This window comes from Chaetodon trifascialis, chromosome 21 (genome assembly GCF_039877785.1).
Source record: "Chaetodon trifascialis isolate fChaTrf1 chromosome 21, fChaTrf1.hap1, whole genome shotgun sequence".
NCBI lineage: Eukaryota > Metazoa > Chordata > Actinopteri > Chaetodontiformes > Chaetodontidae > Chaetodon > Chaetodon trifascialis.
The window spans coordinates 2804462-2823488 of record NC_092076.1 but is presented as its reverse complement, the minus strand read 5'-3'; the positions used below and the strand labels follow the sequence as shown (position 1 = coordinate 2823488).

General features: G+C 47.0%; 1 protein-coding gene and 1 long non-coding RNA gene across 6 annotated transcripts; both read left to right on the top strand.

Annotated features, from left to right (window-relative positions):
* Positions 1-503: 503 nt before the first annotated feature.
* On the top strand, positions 504-15477 carry fbrs (fibrosin). Of its 5 annotated transcripts, none has more exons than XM_070990196.1 (18): positions 504-2325; positions 4348-4524; positions 4843-4869; positions 5020-5049; positions 5328-5376; positions 5855-6206; positions 6299-6534; positions 7001-7245; positions 7347-7391; positions 7579-7677; positions 8077-8160; positions 8380-8418; positions 8857-8928; positions 9042-9195; positions 9422-9502; positions 9734-9817; positions 11945-12161; positions 12469-15477. In XM_070990196.1, exons 1-18 carry the CDS (start codon positions 2023-2025, stop codon positions 14069-14071), a joined length of 3897 nt encoding a protein of 1298 aa, XP_070846297.1. In that variant the 5' UTR covers positions 504-2022; the 3' UTR covers positions 14072-15477. The 5 variants fall into 5 exon arrangements, with proteins under 5 accessions (XP_070846297.1, XP_070846295.1, XP_070846294.1 ...); XM_070990194.1 differs by having other exon boundaries at positions 6950-7245; positions 8092-8160; XM_070990193.1 differs by having other exon boundaries at positions 6950-7245.
* An 826-nt stretch (positions 15478-16303) lies between these two features.
* On the top strand, positions 16304-19020 carry LOC139349538 (uncharacterized). Its single transcript, XR_011603465.1, has 3 exons — positions 16304-16503; positions 18007-18083; positions 18483-19020. It is a non-coding gene; the product is annotated as an uncharacterized lncRNA (long non-coding RNA).
* The last annotated feature ends 7 nt before the right edge of the window (positions 19021-19027 follow it).

Sequence of the window (19027 nt, the reverse complement as noted above, 5' to 3'; positions counted from 1 at the left end):
GCTGTGCGCAGGCCAGTCAAAGTCTGCAACACTAGATTGGGAAAACCATTTCTTTAAGGGGCGTTGTATGTTAAACAGACTGTTGCTGGAAAGTTGGAAGCACATGATTGCAGCATTAAAATTTCCCTTCACCGGAGACAACCCAGGAAAACCTCAAACCAAACAGGACTCGTGTGGACGGGAGCGTCCACATACTTTCGGCCGTATAGTGTAAATGAGACAAACAATAATGCTCATTTCTAAATGCTCCAATGATAAAAGAAAGGCTTGGAAGGCCGTGTATGTTTCTGAAATTGAGTCCAGTGGTTCCCTCTGTAATTTGTCTTTTATGTCGGACTATAAAAAAAGCCATCTGATATCTGGAAAGCTGACAGAGGAGCCGGAGAGAAGTTACTTGTAGTACTGAAGAATAACTGAGCAGACACTGTCCACAAGGTGGCAGTATGCGCCAGCAGAGCCGCCAAGCAGCCAGCCGCTGACTGAGGAAGAAGAGTGGCGCACACAATGCACTGCACGGCTGACAAGGGTTGTGTCTCCCTGATTTTCACGATAAATTTCCAATTCAGTGGAAACTTGTGAAACGGCAGCAGCGGAGCCGTACTGTTTTTCTCTTTACATATTTTCACACTGGATTGAGTGAGAATAACAAATCGGTGACCGGAAACGTCGGCGAATGGTCCAACTAATCCTAAACATTGGATTACACAGTGAAGGCTGCATGAAGGAGCTGCCCAGCCCAACGGGGGCTTGGCCGACACCCTCGTTTATGGAAATCGACACCGAGGCTTTGATATTTGGGCCTTGATTTTTTTTTTTTTCTTTATGATGGAGGTGGAACGAGAGAAGAGCTGTGCGTAAAGAAGCGAGATATCATTATTTTGGGGCGAGTGGTTGCGAAAAAAGCTTCCGTATTCTTCCTGCTTCCTTTACGAGAATTGAAAGCTTGATGCTTGTGGTTTAGCTGGCTAACAGCTGGATCGGCTAACGCTAGCTAGCCGGAGTGCTAGCCTTACGTCTTTCTTTTGATGTGATGCGAATTCAACCATTACTATCGGCCATCAACATTTCGGCAGGAGGAAAATTTGTTCTCGTGGATACGGAATATTAGTTAGCTTCATATTGTACTGTCCGGCGTGTCAGTCTTTACAGACACGTTTTAAGAATATAGGTTTATTCTTAGGTTGCTGGCTGAATATATTGTACCGTATTGAGTTAGCCGTGTGCATGCTATCCAAATGAGCAAAAGCTAATTGGCTGGAGTCAACACTGACCTAACGTTAGCTAGCATTAGCATTAACTACGTGAACTCTATCAGACAGCTCGTTTTACTCCTTAGATTGGGAGTAATTTACTGTAATTGTCAACAATAATACTTAACATTTCAGCTTAACACGGAATCATGTCACGGCCGCCGGTGTGTTAATGTCGGATATCTGGGTTATTTGCCTTGCTAACTGGCTAACCGTGTAATTTTGCTAACAGGCAAATAAATTTGTCAGCGTGTGCAGAAATTTAGGAAATCCTGGACTCAAGAGTTGTATTGAGCAATGCCAACGTTGGCGTGATTTCCATTTTGAAATCTATCCAGGGGCGATTTGGCCTGCTTTGTCAGTGACACAACTAGACTTGTCTTTTTTGTTTACATGCGTATAACTTATGCGGTTGTCGGTTGAATTTCTTGCTAGCTAGCTAATGTTAGCCTCAGACGAGACACAATCTGCTATGTCCTGACATTTGTGTATGTTGTGGCTGTTTTAAATTTCGATGTGGATCCAAGTTTGCGTTCATATTAACTGAAATGACACTAAAATTTCGCCGAAAGAAAGGCACTGATGCCACTAGACTGTTGTCAAAGGACGGTAAATAAAAGCCACTGGTTCCATTAACGCCATTTTAACAGGGCTCCCTGCGAGGGCCTGTGTGGTGGTGTTTTATTTGCGGTTCGGTGCCTTCCGCCGGACCGGGACTTGAATAAAGTGCCTTTGGTCTCACTGGAGTTACAAAAGGAGGTGCCGTTTGAACATGGAGGGCCCGAGCCGAAGCACTGGATTCAGGCAGAGCCGACGGTCCCGTTCACAGCGCGACAGGGAGCGGCGGAGGAGGAGAGTGGACCTGGCGGAGGAGCGGGCCACATCCCTGTCCTCGGGCTCCGATCGGGAGGCTCGTGGGACAAACAGTGTCCTGGGTCCCGGTGGTCGAGAATGCCGGCCCAGTTTTGGGAGACACAGGCCTCCACGTCGGAGGAAGAGGGAGTCGGTGTCCTGCGAGGAAGATGTCATTGACGGCTTCGCTATTGCGAGCTTTATCAGCTTGGAGGCACTGGAGGTAAATATCTCGGTATCAGTAATCAGCTGTCAGCCATCAAACATGATGTATTTTCCACATTAGAATAAGCAAAGTGATGGATCCCTCTTTAATGGAGCTTGGCAGGCAGTCGGCTCGACGCGCTCCCTCCTTTATTTCATTTGATTGTCGCGCACAGAGCTGAACACCTGAAACTTGATGCCTATTTTTTAATAATTTTTCTGTTTACCCCTCTCCATCACGTCAAATCAGGCCTTCCTCCCTCCAGCTAAAGGTGTGAAAGAACTGCAGATTGAACTCCTCAACTCTGACACCGTTTCTTGCCGGGAGAGAGCAATCCTCTCCGGCCAACCCCAAACCCCAAGGCATCCCTCTGATGGCTTCTGGAGAGGCCTTAATTATTCATGTCCTAATTCTGTGAGGTGTTGATGGGCTGCCAAATGGCCTCTCAGAAAGAGAAAGAAAAACCTAATCCACAGGAAAAAGTCTGATTGTGTGTAACTCGACAGCAGAGGATGTTTTTTGGACTCTTTGCCTGATCCCTTTAATTCCTGACCCGCTTGGATCAGGTGTCAATCCATCAGGACGTACAGGAAATTGATTTGTTAGTGTGAAGTTTCCGCCGTGCATTTAGAGCTTTAATACATCATATTTACATGAATGCACACATATAGATAATTACATGAAGTGACTCAGTTGTCTGTCTTAGTATTGTTGATCGAGCCTTCGGGGTGAGCGTGACGGTATGTGCGTGAACTTCTGCATCGAGAGAGGAAATCAAATATTTTGTCAGTAGGTTATGTTGTAAAACTACCTCTTTACATACACAAACAGTTCCACAATTCTCTGGGGTAACTTCATTTTACAGTCAAATGAGCCAGTGCGTGCAAGCATTGACGGTTAGTTACCATCTGAAACTGCTAGTGAGGAAAAACCAAACCTACCATGAAAATGTACGATTTAACTGGTGGAGTGAGACACTTCTCTTTACGAATTTTGGATTTCCTGCCTGAATTTATTTACTTTAACTGCTGCAGTTAATTTATTTGAAAACTGTTCCCCCAGTTTGACAGACAGGCTGTGGCGATCTTCATGTTGCCTCCACTTCATGTCAGTTTTGTATATTTATTCCAAATGCAAATATTCATTTCAGCTCTATAATAAACAACAGAAACATCATGACTTTGAGGGATCCGACCAAAACGTTGCGGTTGTGGAACAACAACAACACCTTGTAATTTCTGCATGTTATTTCAAATCATAGCTCTTGTTTTTGCGTTGGGCGTGTCTTTGTTTGGATCACCTTTACATTTCACTTAATACCAACAATTCCTCTTCCTTGATGTTTAACGGCCCTTTTTCCTCCACTGCTCTCTTGGGCTTTGAAGAACCACTTTGCACTCAAACTGTCTTTCTAAACCGGTCACCGGTTCGCAGCCTTTTTAGCTCATGGCCCTTCATAGCCGAGCACTGGCTGCTCACAACCAAACTGAACATTTCACCTTTTTAAGTGACATAGTTGTGGTCATTTTGTGGGAGGGGCTGAAGAATGAATAGGGTGTAAAAGCAGAGGTGCTTCTTCCTGTTTTCTAACTTGTGAATCCTCTCACCCCCTCGGGTGGACGCTGCCTCTGTGCACTGCGCTGTGCTCTGACACAACCATCCTTTCTCACTGTGGACATCTGTTCCAGGAGCGTGTCTCGGTTTGTGTCTTTGAAAAGGGTGGACAGAATATTAGAATCACATTTTAGGAACAAGTTCAATACAACCCAACCACAAAATACAGCCTCAGAATGCAGCATATAATCGAGTCTGCACACAAACAGCTGAAGTAATAGCCTCGTGCAGGCTGCTGTATTGCATTACATCATTTAGTTGTTTCTATTTTTGCGATCACTCAGAGTAGAAGCTGTGCAGAAATTAGGTCTGTCAGGACATTAATCGGCGTGTAGCTAGCCGATGGTCTCTGCCCTCGGGCGCACGCATTCGTGTTCATTGGCAGACATGAAAACTCGACAACTTAATTTCTTTTCTCCTTATCAGATGGACTGCTCTCTGAAGCCCAGTCAGCGCACTGATATGCTGGGAAGGAGGAACAAGGGGAAGAGAGGGCCAGAGGAGAACGGCGGAGGGCCGCTGTCCGAGCCGGAGGAAGGAGCCCCGCACAGCTACTCCAGCAGCTGTTGGAACAAGAGTCGGAATAAGAGAAGACGGATAGAGGTAAGCCGACGAGTCGCCGCTGCGCTGAGCTGCATGTTTGGGTTGGATCTGCACTCATTTTGTCATGTGAGATGTTGAGATCGAGCTCTTAACCAAATAGCTGTGTTTACATTTCTGTAATGCTACTGACCTGCAGATCCTGCTATTGATAATGACCTAGTAAAACTGGTTAGAGCACCTGCCATTGGAAGGTGTTTCCATTCAGCCAAGAAAGGTGGTTTTACCTTTTTAAAATGCCATTGCTGTAAATTATACATTTAACCTGATCTGAAACCTGTTTAACAACCGCTGGTGTTAATAATATGTATTTCTCTCCAGGGGCATCCTTTGGAGACTGGCTACATTGTGAGTTTCTTTTCTAATATTGCGGTGAACATGATGTTCTGATGTCCTGAACACCGTGCTCCCTCTCTGCAAACTGCTTCAAGTCTGTTCATTGTTTGAAATATTCCAACAAATGCAAATCTGAATGTTTTATTCCCTGTCTTCTTTTAGTGTGACACTGAGAGTGATACAGGAGACAAGGTGTGTACTCCCTCTTCTTATCTTATCAATATTAATTTCAGGCTTTTCATGTGAAGTAATGAGGGTGTGAAACACAGTTTGCACTTCTTGGCAGAAGCTTTCAAAGAACTTGCCGTTACACCATTAGACCAATAGTTCTTGAATGGGAACACAACGAGATGAACTCCAATTGTCAGATATTTTACCGTCACACCTGATGTAATCTTGATACGACATAAGTGGTATGTTGACTCTTGAGTACAGATGAAGTTAAAGCCTTGTTTTGTGTCCTCGTCTAGGCCTCCGACAATGACATGGACCCCGTCTTCACAGTCAGTACTAGAAAAGGTAAGAGAAACTCAGTGCTGCCAGTCCACCGTTTTTCTACTGCTGCACGCTCCGTGAAAACCTGAGCTGATGCGTCAGTCAGTGGACCTCACGGGCCGACATGTAGAACATTAGTAAAGTAGCTGGGGTTGTTTTCAGTCTTGTATCAGTCAGTTGGACACCGGTACTGATTTTAATCAACTATCTGCAATTATGAAAGGAGCAGAGCGCACAGCGTACTCTGCTCCGTCCAGTGATGTGTGACAGGAAAGGTCAGCTGTTCGCTCGTCCACGATGTGGGTTCAGTCAGTAATGAAGCTCTGACTCTCCTTGGAATTTGGATGTGTTTTGAAAATGTGTCGAGATCCAGAGTTTGGACCTGGAGAGCACTTATTTCACATTTTTGGTTTGTGGTCCCTCTGTGGACGCCCTCACTCGTGTCACCCTGTGCTGTGACGGACAGGAAAGACGAAATGCTGACCGATGTTCTCTTCTCTAGTTGTGGAACCCGCCCCCTCAAACATGGGCGCATCCATGGGTAAAAGCTGCCCGCCTCTACCGGCACGCTGCGGCGGTGTGTCACGGTTGATGGTGACCCCGAGAGTGTCCGGCCTGGAGCGAAGCCAGGAGAAAAGCCTGGAGCAGCACTTCCCGGAGCCTGTTTCTTCTTCTACCTCTTCTGTCCCCTTCTCCTGCCTGCCTTCCTCGGTCACGGCCCCTGGCACGGTCCCCCGGTCCAGCCCGCTCAATGGCAACAACAGCCATCACAACGGCAGCCCGCCACTCTCCAAACCCACACCCTTCCTCACTTTGCCTGGACGATCTCACTCCATCTACAACATCAGCAACAGGTGCCGTGAGAGAACGAATCCCTGCTGCCTTTTGCTTTCCATAAATGGTGGACACGACTCATTATTTACACTTTTGCTTTCTTTCCTCTCAGGAGCAGCACCCCTGTCAAACTTCCCTCATCTGCTTCATCTGTTGCATCCTCCTCATCCTCCATGCGCCCCCCGACTCCCTCCACCAGTGTGTCGCTGACCTACATCAGGAGCTCAGGATCCTCAGGGCCCCTCCGACCCCCATCCCGAGCCAGCTCTGGGGCCCTGTTCACATCCTCGCCCGGCCTGCCTCCACCTCCACCTCTGCTGCAAGGTCCTGCAAACTCCACTGCAGCAGGTAAAGAGAAGGGGAACGCTGCTCTTCGCTGCTGTTACAGTCAGCTTCAGCTGTTCATGGGAGCACAGTGACTCATGTGCTACTAAAATAAATCAAACCCAGACTTCCTCTGGCGGTTGTCTGGGTTTGTCTCAGTGTGTTGAGGAAGTTATATATTGATGAACTTAGGTCTGATCATAGCAACACTGCAAGTATTGCATTCCCTCTATAAAGCAGAGGCTGCATGCTGTACTAGATTAAATTTAGAGACTGAAGAAGCAGCATTTGTTTGTCAGATGAAGTGGAGCAGGCGTTAAAGCAGGCGCCATCGTGTGTCAACATTTGGCACTTCTTATGCGTGAATTTAAGAGGCGCACTGTTTTATTTTCAGTAATTCACTTTATATATTTTCTCCCCCTTATTTTGACACCCTCAGATCAGGAAATAATGCGTCATAACTTAAACTCCCACTTCTTGAATTCACAAGAACGCGAGGGCAGACGCAGTGTCCCGGGGGCTGAGAACAACGCGGCGGCCGCGGGCCGCTCCACTCCCGGTGGTCCGTCGGCATCGAACTCGGCGCCGGGCTCGTCGGGCCGGACGTCTCAGAACCAGCCGAGCATCCCGCCCCTGGCCTTCCAGTTCCATCAGCACAACCACCAGCACCAACACACGCACACGCACCAACACTTCACGCCCTTCCTGCACTCCACAGCCACCGCGCCGCCTCTGGTGAGACGCTCTGCTGTTACGCTGAACATCTGTGTCGTACTTGAAATTCCACCGTGGCTTTTTTGAGATATTTTAACCCACACGTTGCTTTTGTCTTGTAGTTCGATAAGTATCCCGGCAAAATGGACGGGCTGTACCGACACTCTGTGAGTACTTTCAGAATCTTGGTGGTAATTTACAGCCGATTAAACAATAAAGAAACAAGACCGAGGATGCGTTTCAGCTCTGTTTTTGGTCATCAGACAGTTTGAACTATGAAAAAATGGCATTTATTTATAACTTTCTCAGCTGTTCAGTGGTCACTGAGCTGCGTGTGTGTGTCTGTCATTGTAGTTCTTCCCACAATACCCGCCGCCCTCAGTGCCGAGTATCCAGCCTGTGATTCCTCCCACTGGGCCTTTCAGCTCTTTGCAAGGAGCATTTCAGCCAAAGGTGAGCAGAATTCTCTTAATATTAATTATTCCTGGACGTCCAGCAGACGTCGTTCTGTCAGGGGACATCTCACATTGTCCGCTGTAATTTTAGTCCTGATGGAGTGTTTGATAACAGTTAGGACTTCCCAGACAATGCTGCAAGCACTGCAGGGCAAGTTACAGGGGAGCACTGACCCTCACACTGCAGGAACGCCACAAGGCTCCATAATGACTCTAACTTGGTGAACGTGTGTCCTTACTGAAGTGATGTCAGACTCTGCTGTGATGTAGTCAGCGCTGGGCCCTGCCGGCTTTAGTCGACATGCAGAACGGCGCTGAAAGGGAAAAGAACAATGTCAGATGTGAATGAGTTGTAGCTCAGTAGGTTGTGGCTGATGTGTTGTGCTGTGTGTGACAGCCTCTTGTCCCTCAGGGAACGGGTCCTGACATAACTGCGCGTCTCGGGGTTGTACCTCACCACCTGCAGCCCAAAGACCCCAGGGTAAGACCCGCACGCTTCCTCACAGCCTGACGTTTGCATCACTGCTCGAGAAGATGTCCTGTTGTTTGCATAGAACTGTGTACAGATGTGGTCAGCCGTTTTAGGCTAGGATGTGCTGCAACACGGGCCTAGTCAGTGCAGTAAAGACTGCAAAACTGTTCCTGGAAAAGAGTGAGAGATGTTGATTAAAAGTGGTTTTACGCCTCTGTTCTCTTGTAGCTAACTGATCCATTTGGGACAACGTTGAAAATCAGTAATGTAAGCAAAAACAGATGTTTTTGAATCCCTTGGCTCCTTAAAACCTTCAGCCTGTTTTACTTTCTCATTGCTTCACTCACTCTTTGCACTAATCTCACTTGTAATCTTGACTGCTACTGGTCTATTCTCTGCCCTTGCACACCCAGTGAGATATTTCAGACCCAGAAATTACCCTGTATATAATGTATGCGGTTGTTCTTTCCCCCATGATTTTCTCTTGTCCCTGCTTTATGCATTTTTCACTGACTTTTTTATTTTTCCACACTTACACTGAGTAACATCATCTCCAGCTGGAAACCCCAAACTTGTATAGAGGCTAGACGAGATCTATCTGAACACCAGGAAGAACATCTGACTCTGTGTGCAAAGGCTTTCAAGTCGTACATGCAGGATTCATGGAATAACATAGTAAACCCCTGTGATTTTTGTGCTGTGCAGAAACCAGGAAAATGGTGTGCTATGCATGTATATGTGGCCTGGATGATTCTAAGCCATCAGAAAAAAGTAAAGGTAAGTGCTTCTAATTAAATTATGTGCTGTAATTTCCCTGATTGCAAATTGAATGAAAGAGTCGCGACCCCTCAAACCTCCGGCTGACTCTTCTAATGACCCTCTTCTTGCAGCTGATGCAGGCTGATCCTCACAAGTTGGACTTCCGTAGTGACCTGCTGGCCCGTCTTCCTGGAGCCGGGGGACTGGGCCCCCTTGGGCCCATGGGAGGAGCCCTGCCTCCCACTCATGACCTGACCAGGCCTCCCAGTCTGTTCTCAGCCACAGGTGCTTACCTCACGCTGTTGACACAATGTGAATTTAGTGGAGTGATGCTGTTTATTTTACTTTTGACTTATTCCAGACAGAACTAATCATTTCCTTCTTTCACCGCCTGTCATTGTTCCTTTTGATCTGTCCTGTCCTCTTATCCCTCATCTCGAGTCGCAACATGAAGTGCGAGTCGCTTAATGCATTTCATTTGATTACTCTTGACTTTTCTTCTTTCTGTCAGGTCCAGTCAATCCGTCCTCAGCTCCATTCATCTCCCCATCAACGCCCCACTCCTCTTTCCTCGCACCCACTGCACACTTGGGTAAGTGCAGCTTAAAGACACATCTGACGCCAGAGCGTCCCTTTGATTCACACAGATTTCACTTACAGATGCATTGAAGCTGTTATCACGCAGTATTCTTTACATGTTGTGCATCTGACTGACGTTCTTACATCTGACTGGAGACATTTCACAAGTGTCAGCATAGTTTAACTCCTGTGTTCATGAATGTTTGTATCAGCACAGTGTTTCTGTCGTTTATCTGCATTTTAGATCCATATGGCCGATCCCCACCCTTCACCCCGCTGGGAGCCCTTGGTTCTGGTGCCTTTGGAGGACTTGGCAGCCCAACACTGGGTCAGTCTGATAGTGTCTCTACACTTGAAACACAAGACTTTAAGGATCTTTTCACGTTTGTCTTAAAACAGTTCATGTTATGAATGTCAAAGAGGGCGTTCTGACTGAAAATGGTCCTGTTAACGTGGTTGTGGTGGCATGTCGCTTCAGGTACTGGTGAGACAATAACATGTGATGCAGGAAATCCAGTTTTAGTAATAAATCTGTGGATTTGAAGGTTTGTCAGATACCAAAACGCTGTACAGTTTTATCTCTTGTAACGTGCACTGGCACGTATTTGATCGGCCACTACAGCCTTGCTGTGTCGTGGCAAAAGTTGGAACGAGGTTCAGCTGTTTTGTTGGAGGAATTGGTGTCACATCCATCTGAGTGGGGGAGTAACGTAAGACACACAAATTTCCCGTGATTGGAGCTCGTATAAAAGCGACGATGAGCTTGTTGAGGCTCGTCGAGTGGCGCCTGGCCTGGTCGACTTGGCTCTGTTAAAAACAGAGCCGGGGCACAGAAACGCTGCGTATTACACTTTGATTATCCAGTGCTGTCATGCACGAAAGCCTGAGCTCACCAGTGTCGTGCTTGGTGCTAGTTTATGCATTTTATAGGTTTTGCAGTGGCCCCCGCAGACCCCTCTACAACACTGACATCTTTGTTGTAGAGCAGCCTGTAGACATCTTGACTTAAAACTCATTAAAGAAATGAACACTTGGGAAGATGATCAGGTTATTTTGAAGTGCTGGTGAAGGTCAATTCAGCAGCTAATCAGCTAAAATGGTGTTTGTTGTAAAGATAAGCTGAAACAGGAACTGGGAAGGTGGCTGCCTCTAAAGAAGCTGACAAACCTTCACACTAACCTGTCGCTGCTTATCTTCCTCTGAGGCCATCGTGAGCTGATAATTCACAATGAGCAGTGAAAAGAGAGTTTTTTGTGACCGTGCAGTAGTTCATGGTTTAATAGCAGGATATGAGAAGGCTCAAATAAAACGTGGACAGCACGGTGTCAGTTTCCTCAGAAATCTCTCCCTGACTCGAAAGTCACCACAGTGGATATGTTGTGAGGAACTGAGATCTGGTTCTGATGAAGCCGACAGTCTTGAATGCATGTTTGAGCTTTAACAGCCTCTGATGATGGCCTCTTCCTGACTTTTCTACCACCAGCGCTGCTTTGATCTCGATCCGGGGTATTGTTTGAGTTTCTTTAGAAATCCTGGTGCTTGAGGTCAGAACAGTACTTTTGATTGTCACATTACTGAGCACGAACGTGTTTTTCTCCACAGATGTTTTAAGAAATGCATCAGGTGTATAATGTTTAACACAAACAGCCCGACGAGAGCTTTTGGACTGGACTAAACAAAGACTAACCAAGTACTCGGTGTCGTTACTTCTGTTACCTGACAGTTTTATTCTGACACAATGCTGAGCTCTGCGTCGACTTCTGAGCGGGATAAGCTTGTCGGCTTTGGCCGAGGCGTTTGTTTGCAATCGCTCGCTGCTTTTCTCCTCTCTTGATGCTTTTCTCTCCCGTCTTATAGTGCAGCTGCAGCTCTGCTGCCACTGTCAGAGACGTGCCATGATTGGCTGTGCTGGCCTTTGTCACTCATACACAAGGTTCGACGCGTCAACTCGAGTCGAAGGAAGACTGAAGGAAGTCCAGCGTGAAAGCACGGGCTCCACATTTCTATCAACTTGTCAGAAGTGAAGAGTTAATCGGGAAGTCGTCCCGTCATTTAGTCGTGTTGCAACAACCAGACTAAGCTGGGAGCGATCGTTCATTAAAGTGCTCAGTGCTAAACCACATCAATTAAAGGGTTACAAGAGTGTGATCATTTAACAAGGGTCGACTTGTTTTGATCAGGGCTTCCTTTGTACATGCTGCGACAGAAGTTCTTCAAGTATAAAATTCACATTTAACCTGAAAGAACTGTGACTTGACAATCATGCTGTCCTGGATAATATTAGAGGCTAACAGCAAAACCTGGTGAGAAGCTTGTGGATTGTACTTCCACAGGATGGCACCAGCAGATCTGTAAGATATTAAATGTGACAGATTTAAGGCTTGTTTACAGCGCTTCTACACATTTACCACAAGGCTGTTTTTTTCCTGACAAAAAATGTGTTTTTGGTCCACAGCAAGCTCTGTGTTTGGCCCAAAAGATTCACCAGCTAACGTGGTTGGAGGCTTGCCCAACCCCAACCATCATGACCCATGGAACCGTCTGCAGGGTGGCCCATCTGGGTTCCCCGCCGGCCCCAGCTGGGCTAAAGGGCCAGACAGGCGGGACGACCGGGAGCGAGGGAAGGAAGGCGAGAGAAGAGACGTCCCCCACATCAAGGACGAAAAGGACAGGTATGGTTCAATATGGATTCATATTTAAAGGAACAGCTTTTTTTTTTTAACATGAGCTGCCCAGGCAGTCATGTGATCACAGATCTCCCAGTGAGACAGGGACCAAAAATGATCAAAACTAAGAAAAAAATCCACAATAAAATGCATTCAGAATAGATTTAACACAGCAGAATTCAACAAATATTTCCTCACCGTACTTACATTTATAAGCCAATTTACTGCTAAAAGCCAGTTGAAGTGACACGTGAAAGGACTGTTTAATAGGAGCGACGTCAGTTATGTAACCTGTGCACATCATGTCTTGCAGGGACAATATGCTGTATGGCCGACAACCTGTGAGAATGTCTCCAGTTGCCCCCTCCTTCAAGCCCCGCAGTAGCACCCCAGTTTCCCACATCAACGGCCACAGCAGTGCCCTGGGGGGCAGTAGTGGGCCTATCGAGGACCTGACACGCAGCTTAAATAGAGACAGAGACCGCGAGCGAGACAGAGACGGAGACAAGAGGTCGCTGCCAACAGTGTCTTCACGGGGGCTGCCTCTTGGCTCTTCATCTTTAGTAGCAGACAGGGACAGACCACGGTCTTCCTCATCTTCTGCGCTCACTACACCTCCACCTTCCAACCGCTCAGCCCCGTCTCCTTTGGACCTTTACCCCCGCCAGCTGGCCCAGACGGCACACGGCCTCCACAACGAACCCTCGCACTCCCAAAGAGACGGCAGCCTCTCTTCTTCCTCCGCGGCAACTGCCTCTGTCACTTCTTTGTCTCAGGCCAAGAAGTCGGACCGGACCACGACACCTGTCTCCAAACCTTCCCTGCTCCTCCCGCCAGTTAAAGTCAAAGAGGAGCGGAAAGAGGAGCCGGAGCACATCCCCATCACCCTGCCTCCTCCGGCGCCCAACCACAGCTTTGACCGCCCCAACAGCCATCCACACCACCCTGGTTCTGGTACCCCTTCCTCTTCTTTATCACTGACTCCCACTCCTGGCGTTCCTCTCCTGACACACACTCCAAACCACCCTCCTACCCACCCACACCTTTCCCTGCTGGACCGCTCCAGGGCCATTGAAGCGTATCTGGGGAGCACGGCGGGTGCTGCAGGGTTGGTAGTGGGTCCAGGAGGAGAACGTTTTTCCCATGGTCCAGGCCAAGGGCCACCACAGGGTCCACATAGCTTCACCTGGGACCCCTGGAGGGAGCTTGCGGCTCAGCAGCAGCACCATCATCGCAGGGAGGCTTTGGCACTTCGATCAGACCCCCACCTGGCCCTGCGATCCGATCCACATTTGGCCCGACTGCTCCAGCATCAGCGCCTTCTGGAGGCAGAGAGGGTTGCAGCTGTAGCAGCTGCAGCCGCAGCAGCCGCCCCTCACCACCCTCCAACATCTACCTCTGCTGCCTCCACCTCTGGAGTTCGCCAGGAGTTCGGCCTAATGGCCCATCACTTTGACCGCCCTCCTCACCTTGGACCCCCAGGAGGACTGACTGATGAGGAGCAGCGTGCCCAGATCCTGAGGGAAGACTTTGAGCGGGCTCGCTACTTCGGGATGCACCCGCATCTCCCTGCTGGCTCTCACCTCTCAAGCCCCTCTCATGCTGCTACTGCCGCTCACCTGGAGCAGCTCCACCCCGGCCTTCTCTCCCACTCGCTCCCCCCCGGAGCCTCTCCTGCTTCCCAGCACCACGCTGGCCTCTACGCCCGTCTAGGCCCACTGAACCCGCACCACGCGGCCAACGGCATCCTGGCAAAATCCCCTGCAGGTTTGGTGGGAGCTCTGGCAGTGGGGGCGCCGCCTCCACTCATTCCGTCCATCACCAGCCGGTCGTCCACGCCTCCCCGCAGCTCTAGACTTGGAGGGCCAGGTGAGCTGGCACTGTACAGCGCCCACAAAGACGCAGAGTCCAGATAGTACAGGGACAACACTGGAGGAGATTAAGGGAAATGTCAGGATCACTGTGCTGCTCTCAACTTGCCCCCCTTTTCCGCTTGCAGACTACTAAACCCCACCCTCCCAGTTACACAACCAAAACAGCTCCAGCCCCCCCAAACGAGGGTCGCCGTGACTGGCTGGAGGTGACGGTAGGGAGGGAAATGCAAGACTTGGAATATGCGCAATGGTTCTATCAGTGCAATTTAAAGGTACATGGTTTCTGTGCATCCTTGGTGTATTTTTATTTTATACCGGCTGTTGGTTATTACAGTAGTCAATTTCAGAAGCTGTATGAAGAGGCAGAGGACAGCTGTTTTCATTTGTCAGGTGAATTATGATCCATGCTTTTAAGCAAGCCTTTTCCGGGTGGATTGGAAATGACTTCCAGAGGGATGTACACTGTGAAAACATGTCGAGTTCATCCTCAGCTTGGTTTACTCATGGGATATTATAAAGCCCTCCTCTACATCAGTCAGCCCTGATTAGTTATTGTGGACGAGGGTCTTTAGAAATACAGTGGTAAAGTGGTGCTTTCTGTTCTGTCTTTGTGTCTTCTTGTCATTGTGAAAAGACAAATTCCTGATGAGACCATTTCATGAAGATCGGTAAGCATCGCACCTCAGTTTCCTGCTTTACCCAAAAATCTAAACCCAAACCCTCAGCTTCACTGATAATGAGATTCAACCTTTTTTGGCTTTTTTTCTTTTGTTTTCAAAGGATGAATGGCGAAATGAACTGTGCTACACTGTGTGAGTGAACACAGTATTTTAGAGCTTCCTGTAACTGTTTCCCAGTCTCCTCTTGACTATATGTGCAGGACCAGATTATAGTAGTCTAGAGAAATTGCCTTTGTAATTATTATTCTTAACATTAATTATCTTCTATAATAATAAATATATTCACTGTTATGTTATTTGTCTTTGTTTCGGGTATCAACCAGTACTCTCTCCCCAGGTAATCTGTTTCAAACCATGCAAAAGACAAAAGGCCTGCTTCACAGAAAACTTTTAACGCTTGTGAACGTCAAGCCGCATCCATTGCAACCTCTGGCCTCTTCACGGATCTCATCTATGACTTTATTGTGCTGAGAGCGAGGTTTGCCTGTGTGTCACTGGTTGTGTGTTCTATCCATTTGGGACTTCGGGAGCCTTGTACATTGAACTGTCGAGTTGTTTCACCAACAAGAATAAGTTATATACATGGATAAGTGGGACATCTGCTGAAGAACTGAAAAAAATATATGTACTTGTGTCAAAAGACAGCTAGACAGTGGGTATCCTGAGAGGGAAAAGACTGGGTCGATTATTTTAATATGACCATTTTATACCTTTCAAACCCCTCCCCTAGAGACCACAAAGATTAATTATTAAATGAATTGTTGTTTACTCTGTTGTGTGGGTCTTTTGTTCTGAGTCTTTCAATATAAAGATGGCAAATGTTATGTTACTGATTCATTGGCCACTTATTGTCTCGATTAATCAATTGGTGTGTGAAATCAGTAAATGGTGAAACTTATTAATCATGATTTTCCAAAGGTGACACATAAAATGACTGTTGAGCTTTAAAGCAGTTTACAATCTGAGAATACCTGAAAAAACAACATATTTACACTTAAGAAACGGAATTTTTGGCTCATTATTAATAGTGCTAATTAGTTTCAGCTTTGTTAAACATAAACAACAAATATGACAGGTTAGTACTGACATTTGAATTTCTATTGTCAGTTAACAAAATGATCACAAATGAATCCTGCATTTAAAAGGATTGAGCAGGGAAAAAATTGCATTTATTTTCTTTATCAATACTACCAGGCTTCAAATCTGCTCATAAATATATTACAAAGGGAAAAAGAGTTTATTACCTCATACAGCTTCCTCACCATCTATTTGTCACTCAAAGATCAGTCTAACTTACCACAAAACTGCTGTTAAATCTGAAAATAGGAAAAAAAAAAAAAAAAAAACCCGACCCATTTTGACCATCTCTCTGTGGACTATCAGAGTAACGCTAACGTAATTCGTCTGGCGACTCGTAAAACCGCAGTTAAGGTGAAAATAAACCGGTTAACTTGCAAATATCACATCAAGCGAACTACAATCACAAATATCAGCATTTCAAGTGGCGCGCTTGTCGATATCTCGCGAGATTTCCGTGCGTTCTGTACTTTGTCAGCAGCAGCGGTCCTCCACCATTTCGCTGCGTAAAGTCTCCTCCCCGCGACCGCTACATTCTGCGCCGAAACCCAGTCTCTCCCGGTCCGTATTTTAACTTCTTCCCACAGACCAAGTGGTACCTCGTTGGGTACCGGGAGACAGTTTGGATTACTGGCATTACGGATTGAGTGCGATTTTACACGGATGACGGCTCCTTCAACGAGAATTTAGTAAAAGAAAATTGGTCGGAAATTTCAGGTAGGTGGGAACTTAAGATGGCGGCCTTGAGAGGGAGGGGGGGCAAGGAGGAAGTAATGGGGGAATTGAGGGGGGGCTCAGACGAACGAAAGGACGCAATCAGACTGCATTTTACTTGTTAGTAATTTTGAAAGGACTGCGTTGAAATTTGTTGGCCTTAGACTGATCCAAGACAAGGCGCCGGAATAAAAAGTCATATAAACGAATACATTTAAATTTCAGTTGTGCTAAACGAAAGCAAAAATACAACGGAACCATCATTTCCTAACCGTCGCTTTTAAAGAGCCAGTTGTGGACCCGTGTGAGTCCCCCTAAATCCCCCGTATAATCATTGCAAAATTTATATGGAACTTTGTAACATTGTTTTTGTTCTTTGGTATATTTATGCGGAAAGTAATCGGCGTTAGATGTTGAAACTGAATAATTTTTAGTCGTTTATTTTCGTAAAAACAGATTTGACCCCACGCAATGACGTCACGATGATTGTCCCCCTCTGTAGTGCAGGCAGAAGCGGGTTTTAATGCGACTTCTCAGGTGTTTTTGTCTCATTGCGAAGTAACTTATCAAATGTGTCGGCATAAACGGGCTTCTTTGAATCTGGACCATTACATAACTGCGGGTGGGATGGGGCGCCTGCGCATCAAACGAACGCACCCTACTAACTCTTCTACCTTGCTAGTTAGCAGGCTTCCCTTAAGTGCCACCCAAGCAGTGTTTTTGTAAAAGCTAACGTTAGCTAGCCAGCCACACTAGCCAAACCGGCAGCGTTAGGCGTTAACGTTAACCATTTAATCGTGTGGTTTTTATAACGAACACGACTGGAAGCTTGTGGCATCATTACCACACTCAGATTGGAACGAAAAGTCGATCCATATTTCATTTTCTCATGTCATGTACGCAGCCAATGCACACAAAACTACTGAATAAAGATGTAATCTCTCGAGAGATAAATACCTACAAGTTCGCGTAGCTACAAGTAGCCACAGTGAATTATATTTACATTTACGATAGCTTAAAATGAATGACTGGAGGCCCGCGCGCTTGGTCACCGGCTTTTAGCTGGAGAGCGCGTGCTGCAGAATTCCTAACATCTTCCTGTGGGCGACTGCAGCAAATGCAACTTGGAGCTAGCTAACGGAGCTGCCCGTCCAGCGCTGCTCCACGGAGTATTTTTATTACCGCTGCAGATACCCCGCTAAAGCACAAGCAAATACACCAACTGTAGTCTTAGCAGTACTTTGCTAGCCTAGCTACAGTCTTCTCAAGTGTTGCTGTTGCTCTCGTGACGTGACATGCTACTCATCGTCCCACACACTGTGGTATTTTTGTTTACTAATAATCATATGTGATGAAATTTATGGCAAAACTCACTGTTATCCTCACACGGTTGTGCAGTGTAGCTCGCTACATCAAGAGTTTTTTTATTGTCAAGTCGGAAGATGTGCAGTTGTCATTTGATTTCAGTGATAAAGTTACCCTGCGTTTCTGTTTTCGCTTCCTCAGAATATGTGGAGGGGACCCTAATTTCAGCATCCTGGAAGTAGAAAGCACAGAAGATCTGTGTCTCACACCACAGACAGGTGAGAAGTTGTTGCTTTGCACACATGTCCAGTCTGTACTGAATGTAACACTGTGTCCAACGTTTGATGATGGCTTGTTTATGGATTTGTTTTGTTTTGTTTTAGTCATTATGTTGGTTGTTTGCTACCAAAAATCAGATTGTTTTAACGTAGAAGTTGATGTATGTTGAGCCTTTTGTAAGAAAATGAGTCGGATGGATAGTAGGCGGTGAGGAGAATACAATGTCTTGTATTTAAATTAAAAACACACACAGAAACAGCGCAGTGACTTCCTACATTATCTGAAAAAGATTTCCAGTATGTGCTGAGTGTGTGTTTTCTGTCCCTGTTCCTTTTTAACCTCTCGGTGAATTACCCACTCGGTCCAGACGCTTTGTTAACCGCCTGTATCGCCCACAGGTGCAGTGTGTAGCCGGGGCAGCACAGAGGAAGGAAGCTCTGGGGAGGAGGCGGCGCGGCAGCGTGCCCCTCCGGCTGTGGATGTGCTGGGTGGCAACCCCCAGGCTGCACAGAATGTGGCTGGGGAGTCACCTCGGCATGCCCCGCAGCCGGTCGCAGCTGCCCCCCGCCCAGTCCCTCCGTTCACCAATCCGTCCGCTGTGCCATTGCCGGAGGGCAACAACTCAGCATTCCTTGGCATGGAGGACGCCCCTCCAACCAACTTGCCCGAGACTCACCCGATCAGCAGCGATTCTAAGGACAGCATCCCAGAAGAGGTCCCCGCTGAGGAGAGTGGTGCCGAAGTTGTCAGAGTTTCAAGGTCTTTACCATCATCCCTCAATGAGGACTGTAGTTCCTCCGCTGAGATGCAAAGGCTCCCAGCCCCCCTTTGTCATCCCCTCACATCAGATACACAGATTGACAGCACAGTGCAAAAGCTGCAATACGGGTCACAAACTGATAAAGAGACAAGCCACTCAAATAGTCAGACGAACCAGATTCAA

Bases quoted from the DNA above. Each gene is read 5' to 3' on its own strand.
- fbrs (XM_070990193.1), top strand. From the start codon at position 2,023: ATGGAGGGCCCGAGCCGAAGCACTGGATTCAGGCAGAGCCGACGGTCC. The intron at 7,678-8,076 runs GTGAGCAGAATT...TGTGTGTGACAG, and splicing joins AAGGAGCATTTCAGCCAAAG to CCTCTTGTCCCTCAGGGAAC. The intron at 8,929-9,041 runs GTAAGTGCTTCT...CTCTTCTTGCAG, and splicing joins GCCATCAGAAAAAAGTAAAG to CTGATGCAGGCTGATCCTCA.